We start from the raw sequence: 16,671 nt of genomic DNA, 5'->3' as shown, positions 1-16,671 counted from the left end.
TCATCTTTTGTATTTGAAAAGACCTTTGTCATTTTCATTCACCGCTGAGCTTGGCATTACAGCTGAACAGGGTTATACAGCTGGACTGAGTCATGAGAAGCTCAGTAAAAGGGAAAAAAAAAAACAGGCAAAACTAGCATGAAGAAAAAAAAAAAAAAATCTTCATGTAAACCTATGTTGGTGGTAGCTTCTTATCAACCTACTGCACAGTACAGAATGTGAACTTGGCCAGCTGGAGACTAGAAAGAAAACAGATCCAAAGAGTCAACACCAAGGCGGTCAATGGACACACGCACGCACACACACACACACACACTCTTACAATAATACACCTCAGACATTTCTGTTAGATTCTTATAAAGACTGTGTGAAATGCAACTTTCATGGCGTATGCTCTCGATATACATAACCATATATCTACATATCTAAGTCTACAGTTTTTAGGATTATTCAATGGAATGCACTGAATGGCAGAACAGCTATAAACACGCTTTTCAATAATTTCCAACTGAGCAACATTCAGAATATTTCAAAATCCAGCAATGAGGCTGAAACGCGCTCTGAGACAAGGCAACTGTGCTGATCCATGTTGAGAAAGATTCAAGTAAAGGTAAAGCTCCTGGAGAATCTGCATGGAAATCCTGACATATGGAATGAAACACGTTTCTGGGGGGATAAAAAACCCATAAAATATCTCTTCTTAGGCACACTGACACCGATTCAAGGCCACAGTGGCATTTGATGCAGGTCAGAATGGATTTACAGGCATAGCTGAAAGAATGAACAGGGTACCATATCAGAGAGAATACACACTCCCAAATAACCCGGTAGTCTCTTACATCAAAAATCCTGATCAAGTACTACTGAGATGCATCTTTGCAAAATAAACACTTTCCAGAGTTCAAAAAACGGGGAGATATTCCAGTTCTTCTATCTCCCAAATCTCAAAAATAGTTTTACTTTACTTTTTACTTTATACATCTAAAATATAAAAAGGTAAGTACCTGTTTTTTTTTATAAAACAATCCTCTTGAAAAATACAATAAAATTCAATAAAAACTATCGTGCAAATTTGAGTTTGAATAACATACTTAAGACTATAAGACATCATAAGGTGGTTTGGAGCGAGTGTTCTTCGGAACAATTTGCCACCTGTTTTTCTGTCCTCTGTGTGGGATGAATGGTGGGTTTGTCCTCCGAGTTCCTCTTGTAGGTGACACACTGGCTCCCTCCAGTAGGGGGCAGGGTCAGCTGAACACTGTCCCTCTGTGTGAGCAGAGGCGTGGAGGTGATCCAGCTGGACAGACTCAGATCTGACGGCTCTAAAGTCTTATCGAGACAGTCAGAGTCTTTGGCCGGAGGAGGCTGCGGCTCCCCCGCGAGTCGAGGAGCTTCTTTGGTGTACGGCAGAGTGTCTATTTCTGTAGGAACGAATGTGTAGGGGTCCGAGAGGCCCTTGTGACCGTCTGTGAACCCCACTGGGCAGCTGTGGCCCCTTCGATGAGTCTTCCCAACACCGTGCATTTGTAAGACCGGCCCCTGACGGCGCTGCGGCGTCTTGGAGCTGGAGAAGCTCTTCTGGCCTTTGTGATTGCAATCTTTAGGGAAAGGCTTGACGAGGGACAGGAAGGGAGGCTTGGGGCTGAGCTGTGACCCCACCTTGACCCCGCTCAGGCTCAGGATGTTCCTGCGGGTTTCGCCGGGGAGTTTATCCAACTGCCTTCCAACTTGGACAGGGCTGGGAAACAGCGTGCCTTGACACGCCCTGTAGAAATATCTGGAAAATAAAGCAGAGCCAGACATCAAGACACACTTCAGCACTATTTTCCGATTATAAATACAGGCCCTTGGGATAAACATGAAAGGCATCTGGTATCAATAACAGATATAACTCATGGCACAGAACATCATAACTCTTCTGGGAAAGAGTTTGTGTGTTCAGTCATGCACAAAACAACCTCAGTGTACCTGGGCAGCAGCGCCGCTAGAGGGGTGATGATGCAGAGCATGTAGAAGAGGGGATCCTGCAGCAGCCTCTGCATGGTCCAGTAGGGGTTGGAAGGGGAGTAGCAGGTTGGACAGGAGGCATTGTAGCACAGAGCCACTGTGAAGAACAAGGCCACGCTGAAGCTGATAGACACCCAGTTCATCCACGTCTGGAGGAGAGTGAGACAAGGAAAAAAAACATGGGAGTGACTGGGTGACAAATGGAAGAAAACTAACACCAACGCGCTACAACCGTCTCTGAGTCTTAGATAGGGGCGTGAAACCAATGAAAATCACAAAAGGTAAAAAGACAGAAACAAAACAATGCATATGCAAAGATGTCTTGTTGTGCTCCTTAATGAGTTAAGGCACAGCCACATGCACCCACGTTTCGGCCGGGAGCCTTCTTCAGTTGACTGGGTGACAGACATCTGACTCAGTGAAAACCACACAATGGCTCACTAGAGCATTGTCCCTCCTGACACACACACAAAGACACACACACCACGACATTTGGACACCAAAGCACATAATTAATTATGGCCTCACAGCTACTGTATGGGGATGAGAAAGAGTGCTGCCTGGCGTCACCTCAAATACCCTTAATTGACTTTCACAGCCATTTACCAATAACATGCATTATTTTCCTGAGCAGCTAGGGAATGAAGGACCTGCCAGCTGAGCGTTTGGAAATGTTTACTTTTAGTCGATGCTGTTCACTGTGAATATGGGCTCCTCTGCACGAGAGGCCATCATGTCCAGGAAGGTAGTTAGTGAAAAGGACATTTTTCATGTACAAAACTTGTCAGGCTAAATTTACAGCCACAGCATAATGGAAAAGACTCTGATTCAATGCAGGGTCATAAATTTAAAATGGCTCATGACCAAGACTGCCGTGCCATTTACGAGAACCACACATGGATACCCGAGAGTAAAACTTAGGCAGTGGTATTAAAGTGGGGAAAAAACAAACAGGTATTTTGGTCCCTATGGCTGTGTCAAACGCTGGTGTGCTGTAATGTGGTGCAGACAGTTTGCGCGCGGCCTGGACAGAGGCAGACAAACTGTCAAGCTGATATATAGTCCCTGATGCTGCAGTGCCTTCTGGTTCAATCTAATCAGCCAGAGTTAATGCATAAGTATCCATGTGCCTGTCAGCCTTCACACCACTACACTCACAAAGCCAAGATGCTGATTTGAGTGGGAAGAAGCAGCACGGCAAGAGAGGAAGCTTTTCTCTCCATCAGGCTGAAATGAGGAAAAGGATCATTCTAATCTTAGAGGGATAATGCATTTCTCACTAGTGCATCCAAAAAACACAGAAAACTCAATTTGAGTCATGCACGAATCTAATCAAGCTTCTTACCCAGGTTTTGGTCTCGATGCCCAAGTGTAGCAGGATGGTGAATAAAGCTAGGGTGGTAATGGGAGTTCCCCATGTAAACAGATCCACGTCAGAGTCAGCATAGGCCTGGGAAACAGGGACAAAACAAACAGGGAAATGACGAAGGGGGCAGAATGACTCAAGTAAGAGCAACAAGGCATTCTGTCACAGTAAAGTACAGAGTAAAGACTAACTGAAAGAAAATAAAACCAAACTCACAAAGTAAGGAATGAAGAAGCAGACCAGACTTTGGTAGAAGGCATCAATCATGTTCATCCAGAACATATATGGCTTGTATTCCTGCAAGACAGAGCCAAGGTGAGTGTTTCACAGACATGTACCTATCCCCAGTCGCCTGAACCTAACGGAGCTGTAGGTCACGCAAAATGCACAATATGAGTGAAAATAAGTCAGAATATGCTAATTTTACACCTCTCACTCAACTGTCCAATAAAGCTCTATACAGTAATCACTCACGATCAATAACAACATCATGTCTGAGGCACAGTCAGAGTAACCATGCCATATTACATTTTTTCTCAACTGATTTGACACATTTCTCCAATATAAAGGTCCATGCTCTCAAAACAGTTAACAGTTGTCTTCTACTTCCTTACTGTATGACACGTGTAAAAATGTCAGTTATGACATAACCAAAATTAGTTGTTCTTAATTGTTTACACACATTTTCTCAAACTGTACCTAATTTTCTCAAAACTCATAACACAAAGCAAAAAAACAAAGACAAAAAACCATTACATTCAAAACCATGTTGTCTTCTTAAAATTGAATTTTGCATCCAAAAGACACATGCATACCATATGAAGAACCAACTGCACACTGATGTGTTTGATGAAATACAACACTATGAAAACCTTTACTTATCAGTAGGCCTAAGCCTTGTTCAATTTCTGTGTTACACCTGCTACTTACGATTAAGATTATCATGCTATTAGTCAACTCAAATATAAAACAAACAATAATACTGTATACATTTCAGAAAACACAGTAGGGTACATAAAGTGCTCCTGATACAGAACACACAATGGAAGAAACTATAGGAAATGGCACTACTGTCTAATGCGAGAAAAAAATTTGGCTGCATCCTGTCTTGCGTTTCTGTCCTGCCACAGGATCTCGTCCACAGACAGTGTTCTCCCTGGCTCTGCAGCAGGGGAAGCATCGCCTGGCATGGTGGATCCAGCCTCTTCCTCCTCCTCCTCCTCTCACCCTCACCCTTCCTCTTCCTTTACCTCTGCAGTGCTGCCATCCATTCATCTCCAAAACAAAAGAGCTCACCTTTGGCCCTTTGCTCTAATTTGTAATTGAACAATTTAGGAACTAGTGCTTGTACCTCTGAGTGCTCACTGTATCCAATTGGTAATTTCAGTTTAGCATTTTGAATGGCGGTGCTTTCCATGTGAACACAAAATTTTAAGATTTGAAGATTGTGCCAAATGTACAGCATTGTGTGTAGTGCCAAAAGTGTGATTTAGAATTGCAGGATTTGGTACTTGAGTATTAGGTTCTGGTCACTGTGTCTCAAGTTTTAGTGTTAGTGTGTAAACAACTGAGAAAAACTATTATAACATTTCCAAAATTGTGAGGAAAAGACATTTTGCTTACTGCAGAAGGAAAACATTATCAACAAATTAATTCCATAAAACCAAAATATGGGGAAAAAAAACGTTTTGGTAAATATGTTTCATCATTAGTATTCTTTTGTGAAAACAGCTGAATATATTATCTAGTCAATAGATGACGTGTGTAGTTTTGATGTCAGTTTATTTTTATAAAAGATGTGATCTGAACGGAAAGCTGCACTTCATTTTGCAGTGGAGTTGTTGGAGACTGTTTTGCAAAATGAGAGTCTGTTGCGATGGCTGTGTTTACTGTTTTGAGAGCATGAACATTTTTTTGAGGAAATGTGTCAAATCAATTAAGTTAAACTCTAATTATTCCTCTAGACAGCTGGTTTCCATAAGCACAGATCATCTCCTCAACTCATTCAATTTTCCAGGGCCTATATTCCTTCTGTACTCATACTGTGGAGGTGCCCACACACACACACACACACACACACTAAAATCAAAGGGGGGCAAATATAACTCTTATTCATTTTGATGAGTAGTCTGGACCTCTGAGTTCTGCCCGTTCATGTAAAGTTGAGGTAGTTGTTGGAGAGTCTCTGCTGACACGTCTTTGTCCAGCGTGCCAGTGATGAGTTGTGGGAAGGCAGAGAACATCAGGTTGAAGAAGATAAGATACCACTGGTCAATCATGGCTGAACCTGAGAATCCACAGTAGAACTGATACCAGAAGATGAGGGCTACAAACATCTGTGGGAACAAAAGATAACAGCGCTGGGGATGGATACACATGAAGAGGCAGGGCAGAAAACAGGAAAAAACAAAACGGGAGAAACACGCTTGTTTGGGTGCTCAATTCCCCATTTGTAGAAACCCATCTAAACCACATATTTCCAGATTGTCAGTGAACCAATTCTAAACATCTACTTTGGTATTTTTGTTAGCCTGTCATGTTAGCCATGTTGATTTAACAGATTTGTTTGTCTCCAATTTAAATGCACTATTCTTTGTATAGCTAACAGGCATGAAGGAAGAGAGTGGCAGCATCACTAGTGAGTAAGCTGTTCCTCACAAGTACCTAGATCGCCCACAGGTATCAATGGCAGCATGCAACATCAATAAAAATCAATATAATCTGCTGGACAATTTCATACCAACACAGGGAGGAGTCTGGGCATGCTAATTTAAGTTCAAACTAAGAACAGACATCTTAGTCTTGTATTCAAAGTTTAGTCCACATGGGTTGGACATTAATGAAGAACTAACCCAGAAATCCAGCAAAATGTCCATTGGCTTAAGATGGAAAATGTGCTTAAATAACCTTATCTAAAAATGTGAGGGCTGTAGAATAGTTAATTCTGATTAAGTAAAGTGTGATCATTATGCTGGTTTACTCTCTTAATTCTTGGACAAAATCAAGTGGCACATTTGGACCCACATAGACACTCAGATCAGCATATATGGTAAAAGAAGCTTACAGCATTCTTGTAGAAGAAATACAGAATCATGTTAGCCAGTCGGGAGTAGCACCAGTGGCCGTGGACCAGCAGGAGCTTCTGGAGATACTGGAACCGTGGGAGAGCAAAGTCACTCGCCATCACTGCCTGCAGAATAGCAGAAGGACCCAATAATCAATCTTCTTCTCTCCTCTTTCTCTCTCTCTTGCTCTCTCCCTCACTCACACTCACACACACACGCAGACACAGACACAGACACACACACACTTATTAGGGCATAACCGTTTAAAATGGCTGGCCCTGCTGCATTTGTATGCCCCTTTTTAATGAATCTTTAGTGGGTATAATCTTTCCAAAGCAATAACCCATAAATGGGTTGTCCACCTTTTGGGATTCATAGTTACGGCAGCAGAAAATTGTCAGTCTCATCTATCAGAATCTAAGACAAAACCCTCCCTGTAGGCTACTTGTTTTATAACTTACATTTTCAGATGATACCAGTAACCCTTTATGAAACATCTCAACTGTCAACATTAACTGTCAACAAGAAAAATAACAGCGGATGCCTCGTTGTACAGCAATTTAGTTTCTGCTGCGCTCTAATAACGGGCCTTAAACGACTACATGGGGAGTGCGCTCCTAATAGAAGAAAGGTCTGTTAATCATAATGCAGTGTGTGCTGGCCTGAGCAGAGAAATGTGCATCTCAGCACGCTATGGAATCCTGAGGAGTGACTGCTGTCTCATTAAGACCAAATTTTATTAACAATGATTAATCTAGCGGCCCACTTAAGGACAGGATATTGAGACTTTAACAGATGTGCTACGCTGCAGCTCGCCTGGAAAGCCTCCCCTGGAAGTTAATTGGAAGGCTCCATCATTGCTATGCAAGATCACCTTTCTGGAACAGTGAAATGTGCGTGGGGGAGGGTCAACACAGCCCCCTTTTCCTGCTGCCATTGCCAAGGCAGCCGTGGCATTGGCCGCGACCTTAGAGCGGCGATGAGGGAGAGAAGATAGTGCGGACGGACCGGCGCGGGACGGCTGGATGGCAGGACACGGGACAAGTTAGGGAGCCCCAATCCAGCCTGACTCAGCAACGTACAGGCAATCCTATTTAGAGGACGCATGCTTATGTGCATGGCTGCAGGCTACATTAGGCTGAAACACACTTAAGAGTAATCAAAACCCATTAAATATGCACAAGTGTGCCAGCATAGTTAGCACAAGATGCAGCCTTCTCTCCCCATGCCTTTGGCTGCATATTCCCTCATCTTCTCTCCCATAGCGCCTCTCACACTCTCCTTAACCTCCTGAAGTCTCTTACCCCCCCACAGCCTATTTACATATCTTTTTAACTCCTCTATAAATCACCCCGAAACTCTCATCCACTCCCGCTCTACATGTCACTCGCTCATGATGCCGCCCATTCCCGCATTGGTCCCGCCCACATTTCTCCTTACCTGCATGCCCTCCTGTCCCGAGATGCCCACGCCCACGTCAGCCACCTGGATCATGCTGACATCATTAGCCCCATCACCTGAGATTAATGTGTGTGAGAGAGAGAGAGAGAGAGAGAGAGAGAGAGAGAGAGAGAGAGAGAGAGAGAGAGAGAGAGAGAGAGAGAGAGAGAGAGAGAGAGAGAGAGAGAGAGAGAGAGAGAGAGAGAGAGAGAGAGGCAGAGAGAGAAAGAAAGGGAGAGCAATAGGTTCTCAGAGCGGAAAACTGCGTACACAGCCCGTTGTAGAGCATAAGTCACAAAGAATGATAATCCGCGCCTGTCACTTAAAGGATACATCACACAAAGCACTTACAAACCTCACATAGTACATTAATACATAAAGTGTGGCACAGCAGATCAGCCCAGCAGGGCATCGGTATACCAGCAGCCTAGAAGTGGAGAGAAATTATGAGGGGGGGGGGATTTATTGAGTGTGGCAAGACTGAAAAAAACTTTTACCCAAGTGTGCCTCTCTCTGTGCAATCCTGTTTTGTATGTGGGAGGAATGTCAGGTATTCACAGTGTGCGTGTTGTCAGTTACATTAACTGTTACATTGGCTGTGTGTGTGACTCGGTCAGTATTATAGGAAGCGGGTTGTCCCGGAGATCTTAGAGGCCGTGTGTGTGATTTTAAACAGTTCCCTTCACAAAGTGATAGTCATCATGCTGAAGGAGCAGATGGACCTAGAGTATGACTGGACAGATGACGCTGTGGTGCGAGGTGTAGGAGCAGGAGGTCACAGGGTTGGACTGATAAGGATTTTAGTTTTTTTAATGACAGACAGCCTCTGTGGATGTTAGCGGTGGAGTGGTTGAAGTCAAGGTTATTATCCATTGTTGTTCCCAATACGAGACGGCCCGTACCAGTTCAGCTGGTGGTCGGGCTGTTTTTGTTTTTGCGACATTTTGAGAGCCGGAGATAGTTTTTGTCACCGCAGGTTGTGAAGTGGGAGATGAAGTGTTGGTGGGCAGTGAGGGTTTTGTTGTGACAACAGTGAGTGGTAGAGTGGTAGTGTTGGCTGAGTATTTGAGGTAGGTGGTGATGAGACAGAGGTTAACACTTTGTGTTAGCTAGCAAATACTGTTTTTTGGCCAGTAAAAATGTTTTAAGACCAGTAGGCCTAAATAATACCAGACACACTATTACTGCAGCAGTCTATTTATACTACTTATATGAATATATTTCAAATTACTAATTAGGACTCAGACCCTATATAGCCATAATAACATTATTATACACAAATACAAGATATTAGTAATTAGGTATTAGTAATTAATTAAAAAATCATTCCTTAAGTAATTAAGTAAATATATTCTTAACAACAAAGGAAATGTATTAAATGAGACACTACACAGCTATAGGGGTGACATGGGAATACTTTAAAAAGGCGTAATGTGGTCACTTTGTGAATCTCACAGGGTGACGTGCACAAAAAATCATTGCATGTCTATATTATCTTTAGTAATCTTTTGCTTTCAAACTGCTTCTATTAATGTAATATCTTACTGACGGCAGAATGTATCGTAATGTAATTTTCCACGTCTTTAGTACGTCTACATGCATTTTAATAGATATGGCCAGAACTTTCTCAATTAGTGTGGCAAATTGTAATCTAGCCATAAAGAAACCCAATTGTAGAGGGAACTCTGTATACAAGACTAGGTGAAGGACGCGGCCCTGGGCTCCACTCTTGTTAGCGGTGTTTGGTGGATGAGGTTATATTCTCCGCTCTGAAAGCCTGGTGTTCGGATGCTGAGAAAGCCATGAAGCCAACAGATAAGAAGCGGTGGAGATGGTGGAGCTTCTCGATCATCTGGTGTCCCTATAGAGTCTTAAAAGGCAAGTCCACAAAGATCATCCCAGGAGTGTTAGGAGGAGCAGTGTTCGCCCCCCATCTTTCTCCACTAAGCCGCTCTACATTACTGCTAACACAGCAATGACAGAAAAGCGCTTGGCAGGCAAAAATGGGATCCTCCTGAGTGCAGCAGTAACAAATAAATGGTAAACAGGGAAAAGACAGTCATAAGTCACATTGCCATCCTCATGTCACCTCTATTATGCTACAGCTTCATTAAGCCAAAATGTACAATAACTAAGGTGCCTTACTATAAAATTAATTTGTTTACACTCAGTAGTCACAGCAAGGGGGCAGAGGGTGTGTGTGTGTGCACTTCTCTGCAACCTAAATATGAAAGTCAGCTCATATCCTGTAGATACCACAGCAGGAAAAATATGGCCATGTTTAGTACCAAAACACCTGGGAGTTTCACTGCTATATTACAGTGAGTTTTCCACACTAATTTTCATGATAAAGGGGATTGGATATAGGCACAAGTTCATTAATTATTGAAAAGCATTTTCAAAAAAATAATATGTTCAGGATTCTTGCAGACAAGCCTGTGGGGAATTTGTTTCAGCTTGCCTATGTATGAGCAGTAACTGCTATTATTTGATAAGAGTGTAGTTGCTCATTCAATTATGGATATTTAGGTTGCAAAACGGGCCAAAACATTTTAGGTCCTGGTATTTATTATTTAAATGAACCCTGAAGTGTAATATATAATAATAATTAGATTTATAGAATACTCAGCAAATCCTTACAAGTCTATAAACTATAATTTGAGACAGCTGCATCTTGAAGACAGTGAAAAAGAAAACTGTTGAAATAGTTTCCGTAGATTTCAAGTCCAGATAGCGCCTCATAAGGTTTGGGAAAATTGATTAAAATCAGTTCAGATGCTGTTCCCTGTTACTGCACATATAGATGGGAAAGACAGTGCAGGGGCTGGATGCAGCATGCGGCTCACCAATTTGCTATGGTGATTCATAAAAATGCTGACATTCAATACTTATGTAGTTGGTGAAGGAGAGGCTGTGCATTAGTCCAGGCTGTGATGTGAAAACCTGACAAGTGGTGTGCTCTGTATGGTCATGCTGAGGTCTGCGGGAGGCAAAGCTCTAATCGCCTCAAGAGAGTCAGCACTCTCTTTAACCTTTCATGACCTTTTTAGACTGGTGAGGAAGTTTTGAGTTTTTGAGCTGATACTCAGGTTAAGGGCTTTGAGTCTGAGGCAAACCACCTGTTAGGTCCTCCTGTATTTTCCCAGAATCACCTGCTGCATTTGGCTTTGACTGACAAACTACTGATTTCTAACACTTAAAGCAATCCCGTTAATATCAAGAATGATGCTTGCATTTTCACAGTTGTTTCACAGTGTATAGGCGGCGCAACACTAAAATAACATCTGACAAAAATACTGTCAGAAATCCAAAACCAGGTAGTTGGAAGCCAAAAGAAATAAAGAAACCAATTCAAATGACAGTAAAATATGGCATGACAGGGAAGAAACTGTTGCACATATGAGTGGTTGCATCATCTTGACCCGGTACATACCTATGGCAAGAGTCATGACCTTCAGCTTGTTTCGCACCAGTTTGACCACCATGCTCTTCTGCAGCGGCGTGGAGCGGCAGCAGAGCACCGAACGGCAGCTCCGCGCAACAGCCAGAAACTTATCCTCCAGGCTCTTATCCAGGGCGTAGGCCAAGGTCCGGCCGTCAATCACCAGGCCCAGCCGGTGCACCATGAAGGGGCTGGTGTGGGACGAGGAGGAAGGAGACGGGGAGGGGTAGATCTCAAAGGCCGCAAAGTCACCGTGGAAGGCCTTGGCAGCTTGGTCCGCAGAGCTGCAGAGGAATTTGGCCTGGATGTAGTGTAAACTCTCCTCCAGCAGCAACGCACACGCCTCCTGGTTCAGAGACAGGCACGGAGTGGGTTGAGGGTTAGGACAGTTGCTTAATACCGAACTGCCTGACCCAGTCAACATCTGGCAGCCAGATGAACCAGCAGCCCAGTATCAAACACGCTCAGTCCTCAAAAGACCTCCAAACTACTCAGTATGTCTGGCCTTACTTTCACTAAGAGCAATGTTTTCAGCTAGAAAAAGGAAACACGGATATAACACGGATATATTTGATTATACTATAGCATGCTGAAAAAAAGGATTAAAAGGATTATCTGAAGCTGAAAAAAAAGGTCCACTATCATTTGAATAGACTAAACAGAGGAATAAGAACCACTACTTAATATCAATATTTTAAAACTGAATATATGCAATATAATCCACAGTTATACATACTGACTGACTCTGTGACATTTTGGCTAGTGAGGTCACCTGAGAATCAGCATTAAGGGTCAGGATCTCCTCCTCGGGGTCCAGCAGCTTGCAGGCATAAGCAATGTTGACGGCCGTCTCCTGTTTGTCGCCCGTCAGCACCCATATCTGCAGGCCCGCCTTCCGCAGCGAGGCGATGGTTTCAGGCACGCCGTCCTGCAGCCGGTCCTCAATGCCTGTGGCTCCTGCAGGCAAAGACACACTGCTGTGACAAACCCTCCAACAGCCCCACGTAACGAGCCACTAGAACTGGGCGATATTTACAAAATCAAGTATCACATTATTTTAGACCGAATACCTCAATATCGATAATGCGACGATATTTTGGGGGAATGAGTATTCGTGCTTTCATAAGATAGTTACACACAAGAAAACTCTGAAAATGAGTAATGATCATTAGTAATCAGCAATGTGTAATCAGTAATAGTAATATGGATATGATGAGCAGGTAAAGCGAATCATTGTTTATTTTAGCCTGAACAGGCTAATCAGTTCAGAACATTGTATCACTGTACTGAAACAGCCTTTAAGACCAGGAAGAAGCAACATTTAAGCTATTTCACAATATTACGATAATCAAAATCCCAGACGATATCTAGTCTCATATCACAATATCGATATTATACAATATATCGCCCAGCCCTAGGAGCCAGCATAAATATTCTAGGTAAATTAAAATGAGTTTTGGTATGATAACCAGCTATCAGTGTAGTGTGAATGCTGTAGCATGCCATCATCATGTGAGGCCTGACAGGATTACCCAAAAGCTGGAGGTTAGTCTCCAGTCGCAGGGCCGACTCGAACAGCAAGTCTTCTCTTCCCTGGATGGCCGTCTCAGCCTCCAGATGGCGCTGCAGCCAGCATGCATATTCCTCCTTGCTTAGAATCTGATACAAACACATACACACACACACACGCACACGTATGTCTGTTAAAGTATGAGAAACAAAAAAACTTAAGTGGAGAAACTTCTCCCACTTTGCCTACATGGCAGGGGACTCAACAGCAGCGATCCATGGGAGTATGTGAGACCTTGAGAAGGTGTTTTATCACATCGGTGTGGTGACGGGCTTTGCACAGGGGAAGCAAAAGCAGGGATATAATGAGCCTGGCTTGTGAGAGCATAAATTAACAGCCTGGGAAAGTGGCACAGATTGCAGCTGAGTCACGAAGAATGTCACTTTGGAAGGCTGGTCCATGTGATCATCTGTGCTGGGCTACAAAAACAACCTGCCAAATAGCCACTGAGATAAATCATCTCAACCTTGCTACTTCTGCTTCAGCATTACAAATAAAATGAGAGAGGGAATTTGTTGAGCACTTCTGTAGGGTGTATTGGTCTCCATTACCTTTTTCGCAATGCACAGTGTTCGGAGACCATCTGCAGCGTACAGGTTCAGGTAATTTTGGGTCCTGTAGACAATCTTTTTCTGGCGTTTCCCTTTAGAGTTATCTTATCAGTAAAAAGAAAAAAAGAGAGAAAAGGGACAGAATAATCAAGATTAAGTATCCATGTTTTCAGGGAACTGGCATAAATGATTTAGCAAATTTTTCCAGATTGCCAAAGGCTTCTTCCAAGAGGCACATGAAAGCCATCTGTCTTTCACACCTAAATTAACCCACATGCTGCGCCTCTATGTATTTGATGAAGTCTTCGTGTTACTCATAGCTGTGTCTGGACTATATTGAGCAAAATGTGATAATAAATTCCTAATTCATCTAAATCTGCCATTTAGACCAGATTTCTATGTCAGAAATCGGAAACATTTTTTGATGGACTGTTCGGACATAATTTATCTGTTTCAAATACAGTTGTAAATGGTTTTAATATGATTGAATATTACATGTTGTTCTAGATATTTTGAAGTAACACGTGTCTTTGTAATAATTTACAGAGTCCACTTGCTGAAGTGTCTCTCTGGCCGAGCATCTTGGGCACATCTTCCTGGCAGGGGGAGAGTACACAAACAGATTGGCTTTATCGGTCTCCTGACACAGATGCACCAGCCAACACTCAGACTGCCAGCCTTCTATTCTCACTAATAACACACCAGCTTGGCGTGTACTGCTACACACACACACACACATACACACACACACACAGCCATGCATAATTATTGGACTGAAAAGAACAAATTAACACAAAACTGTCAATAATCTTAAGAATTTAAACACAAAACAAACGAGTGAAGATGTTTTTCTTCTCTCCATTTCTTCTTTTCTTCCCCAGGATAAAAGATAATATCATAATATATTTGTATTCATAACTAAGGTAGCCTTACGTTTGCCTTATATTGAGGTAATTTAACAGCTTCATCCTTTTCGCTGCTAATTTAGGCTGACCACTTCTTTCGCTGTGCGTTCTTGATGTGTGTGTGGGAAACCCTTTTCGCTCTTTGGTTGTAAAAAAGTATTTCCAAGGACAGTATGAGCTTTCCCTTTTGACAAACAGCTGCTGGGACCAGACGGCCTTACAGACGCAGGTGGGAGCGAGCGCCGTGTTTGTTTTTCCTACCCCTTAAAAGGGAAAGTCCACCCTAAAACAGCATTCACATACGGTATGTTAATAATGTGATTTTGGCAAGCCCAATAAATATTTGTAAACATAAAAAACCCACTCCTAAAGCTACAGCCAAGATCTGAATCCAGGAATCTGCGGTGTCATCAAGAGACAAATATCCTGAAATTCACTGTCAGTAGAGAAAGGCTCTAGCTTTGTCGACTTGATTGTGTACAGAAATACAAAGATCATTAACATAATATATATGAATTCTGCTTTAGGGTGGAATTTACTTTAAAGCAGGAGCTGGTTCCATCATGGTCCTGGGGCTGGAGCGAGCCTGGCGTTACGTCATGACAAACAGCTTCAGTCACAAACTTCAAAGCCCTACAGCGACACTGAGTGACTTCCTCATGGCCTGAATGGAGCCATTATGGAGGCCCAGGTTATGAGGAGGCCCAACTCATACTGCACTCTAATTGGCTGCTTTTTACCCAATGGTAAAACAAAGTACGGAGTTGTCTGTGGAGGACACACCCAGCCAGCCATTAGAGCTGCTGCTAGACAGTGAACTGAGACACATGGTGGAAGGGGGGTGATAGGACTGGGGGTGTGAACTGTCCCGAAGGAGCCATCCCGCTCTCTGTTCTAGTGAGCGCTGCACTGTGAATTTTAAGTAAGTAAAAAAACTTCTGAAAATGGCGTACAGTGCCAGCTCAGACATTGCTCTATAGAGGACATTTAAAATGATGAACATTCAGCAAACCCTAATACCTAAATGCAAAGGGACCAGTGCGGTCCGCATAATGGAAAATCAATATAATAAATCACATTTTAATTCAGAATTCCTCCGAAGAATAGGACTGTACTTAAACTGAAAAACATGCCAAAACAAAATAGGAGTGCTTTTCTCCACTGATGTATGGCAGTTAACAACTCTTCATTCAACGTAAGAGGATCATTTAGCTGGAGACCATGTTTCTGCTGTGCCGAGACGCAGCTCCTAGCCTTTAATGAACAGGAGGGACCTAGTAACCAGGCGTCTGAAATAAGGGTATTACTCCCAAAATAACCTACATTTTAATAATTGAATAAACACTGATTCAGCCAATCAAAATATAAATCTATAAAATATGAATATAAACAAAATAAGAGAATTCAATTAATTGGGCTTTTACAGACACCAAATAACAGGCAGAAAAGACACCCAAATCTTACTAAATCATGGTGAGTTTGTGTAAGAAAGACAACATCAGATATTTTAATGTGTGGCCACAGCATCAGTTTAGTCAGTTTTAACCATCTCTGTTGCAGCGTGTGGTGAAAATCTCAACCAGAATGGATTTTCAACACTGAGCTTTCTTATTGTTGTGGCAATCTTTCAATCTCAAGGCCAGAACAGTCCTTGCTAAGCACTCCTGGACAGATGTCTGGTGACTGTGTACAAAGCATTAGTGAAAAGTGCCTCTGTAGCGCTTTGTGTGCCTGGAATACTAACGGCCTGGTACACCTTTGCCATTAGGACGCTTAAAGATCTTTAAGAGTAAGGAACAAGGTTTTGAGATTGTAGTGGTAAAAAAAAATACTCAAGGAAGCAGGAAGTCTTTTTAAGGGACCAATGAAGGTAGGCATTGAATCTCTCAGCTCTAAAAATACAAGCTCTTATATAACATTAGTTTACACCTTTACATCAGTGGAAAACGTGAGGGGGAAAGGTGAAACCTTGAGGTGCTCCATAAAGACAAAGCACACCTCCCTGTGCGGGCATGTTACTCCACGGCCAATGGCAGCGCTCAGACAAAGTGCTGTCCACAGACACTGCAGAACATTTTTAACAGGGGTTATCACAGCATGACCATGCTGTTTTTCACAAAAACTGAAGCAGCTAGAACTGAAAGCAATTAATCATTTGAGATTGACCAGCGCTAAGTGAAAATGTCCTCTATTTGTTAACATGTCCAGTAAGCCTCTGTGCCATGTGAAGATTACATCCAGTGATTTGTAGCCAATCTCAGGTTCACAGCCATGATTCATCAATTCTAGTGGAGAATTAAGTCTGCGGACAGCAGGTGGGCCGAT

General features: G+C 42.7%; 1 protein-coding gene across 1 annotated transcript in view; it reads right to left on the bottom strand.

Moving 5' to 3' along the window:
* Positions 1-1,096: 1,096 nt before the first annotated feature.
* atp10a (ATPase phospholipid transporting 10A) overlaps positions 1,097-16,671 on the bottom strand; it is a 29,630-nt gene continuing 14,055 nt past the window's right edge. The window contains exons 11-21 of the mRNA XM_071923459.2: positions 13,442-13,545; positions 12,853-12,979; positions 12,093-12,277; positions 11,312-11,666; positions 7,879-7,955; positions 6,438-6,563; positions 5,509-5,709; positions 3,590-3,670; positions 3,353-3,457; positions 1,969-2,156; positions 1,097-1,777 (exon numbers count right to left, since the gene is read on the bottom strand). Coding sequence (XP_071779560.1) covers positions 1,108-1,777; positions 1,969-2,156; positions 3,353-3,457; positions 3,590-3,670; positions 5,509-5,709; positions 6,438-6,563; positions 7,879-7,955; positions 11,312-11,666; positions 12,093-12,277; positions 12,853-12,979; positions 13,442-13,545 — 2,219 coding nt within the window. The 3' untranslated portion in view covers positions 1,097-1,107. The remainder of the gene's footprint in view (positions 1,778-1,968; positions 2,157-3,352; positions 3,458-3,589; positions 3,671-5,508; positions 5,710-6,437; positions 6,564-7,878; positions 7,956-11,311; positions 11,667-12,092; positions 12,278-12,852; positions 12,980-13,441; positions 13,546-16,671) is intronic.

Source organism: Centroberyx gerrardi, chromosome 9 (genome assembly GCF_048128805.1).
Source record: "Centroberyx gerrardi isolate f3 chromosome 9, fCenGer3.hap1.cur.20231027, whole genome shotgun sequence".
In the NCBI taxonomy this organism is placed as follows: Eukaryota; Metazoa; Chordata; class Actinopteri; order Beryciformes; family Berycidae; genus Centroberyx; species Centroberyx gerrardi.
This window is presented reverse-complemented; position numbering and strand designations above follow the sequence as displayed.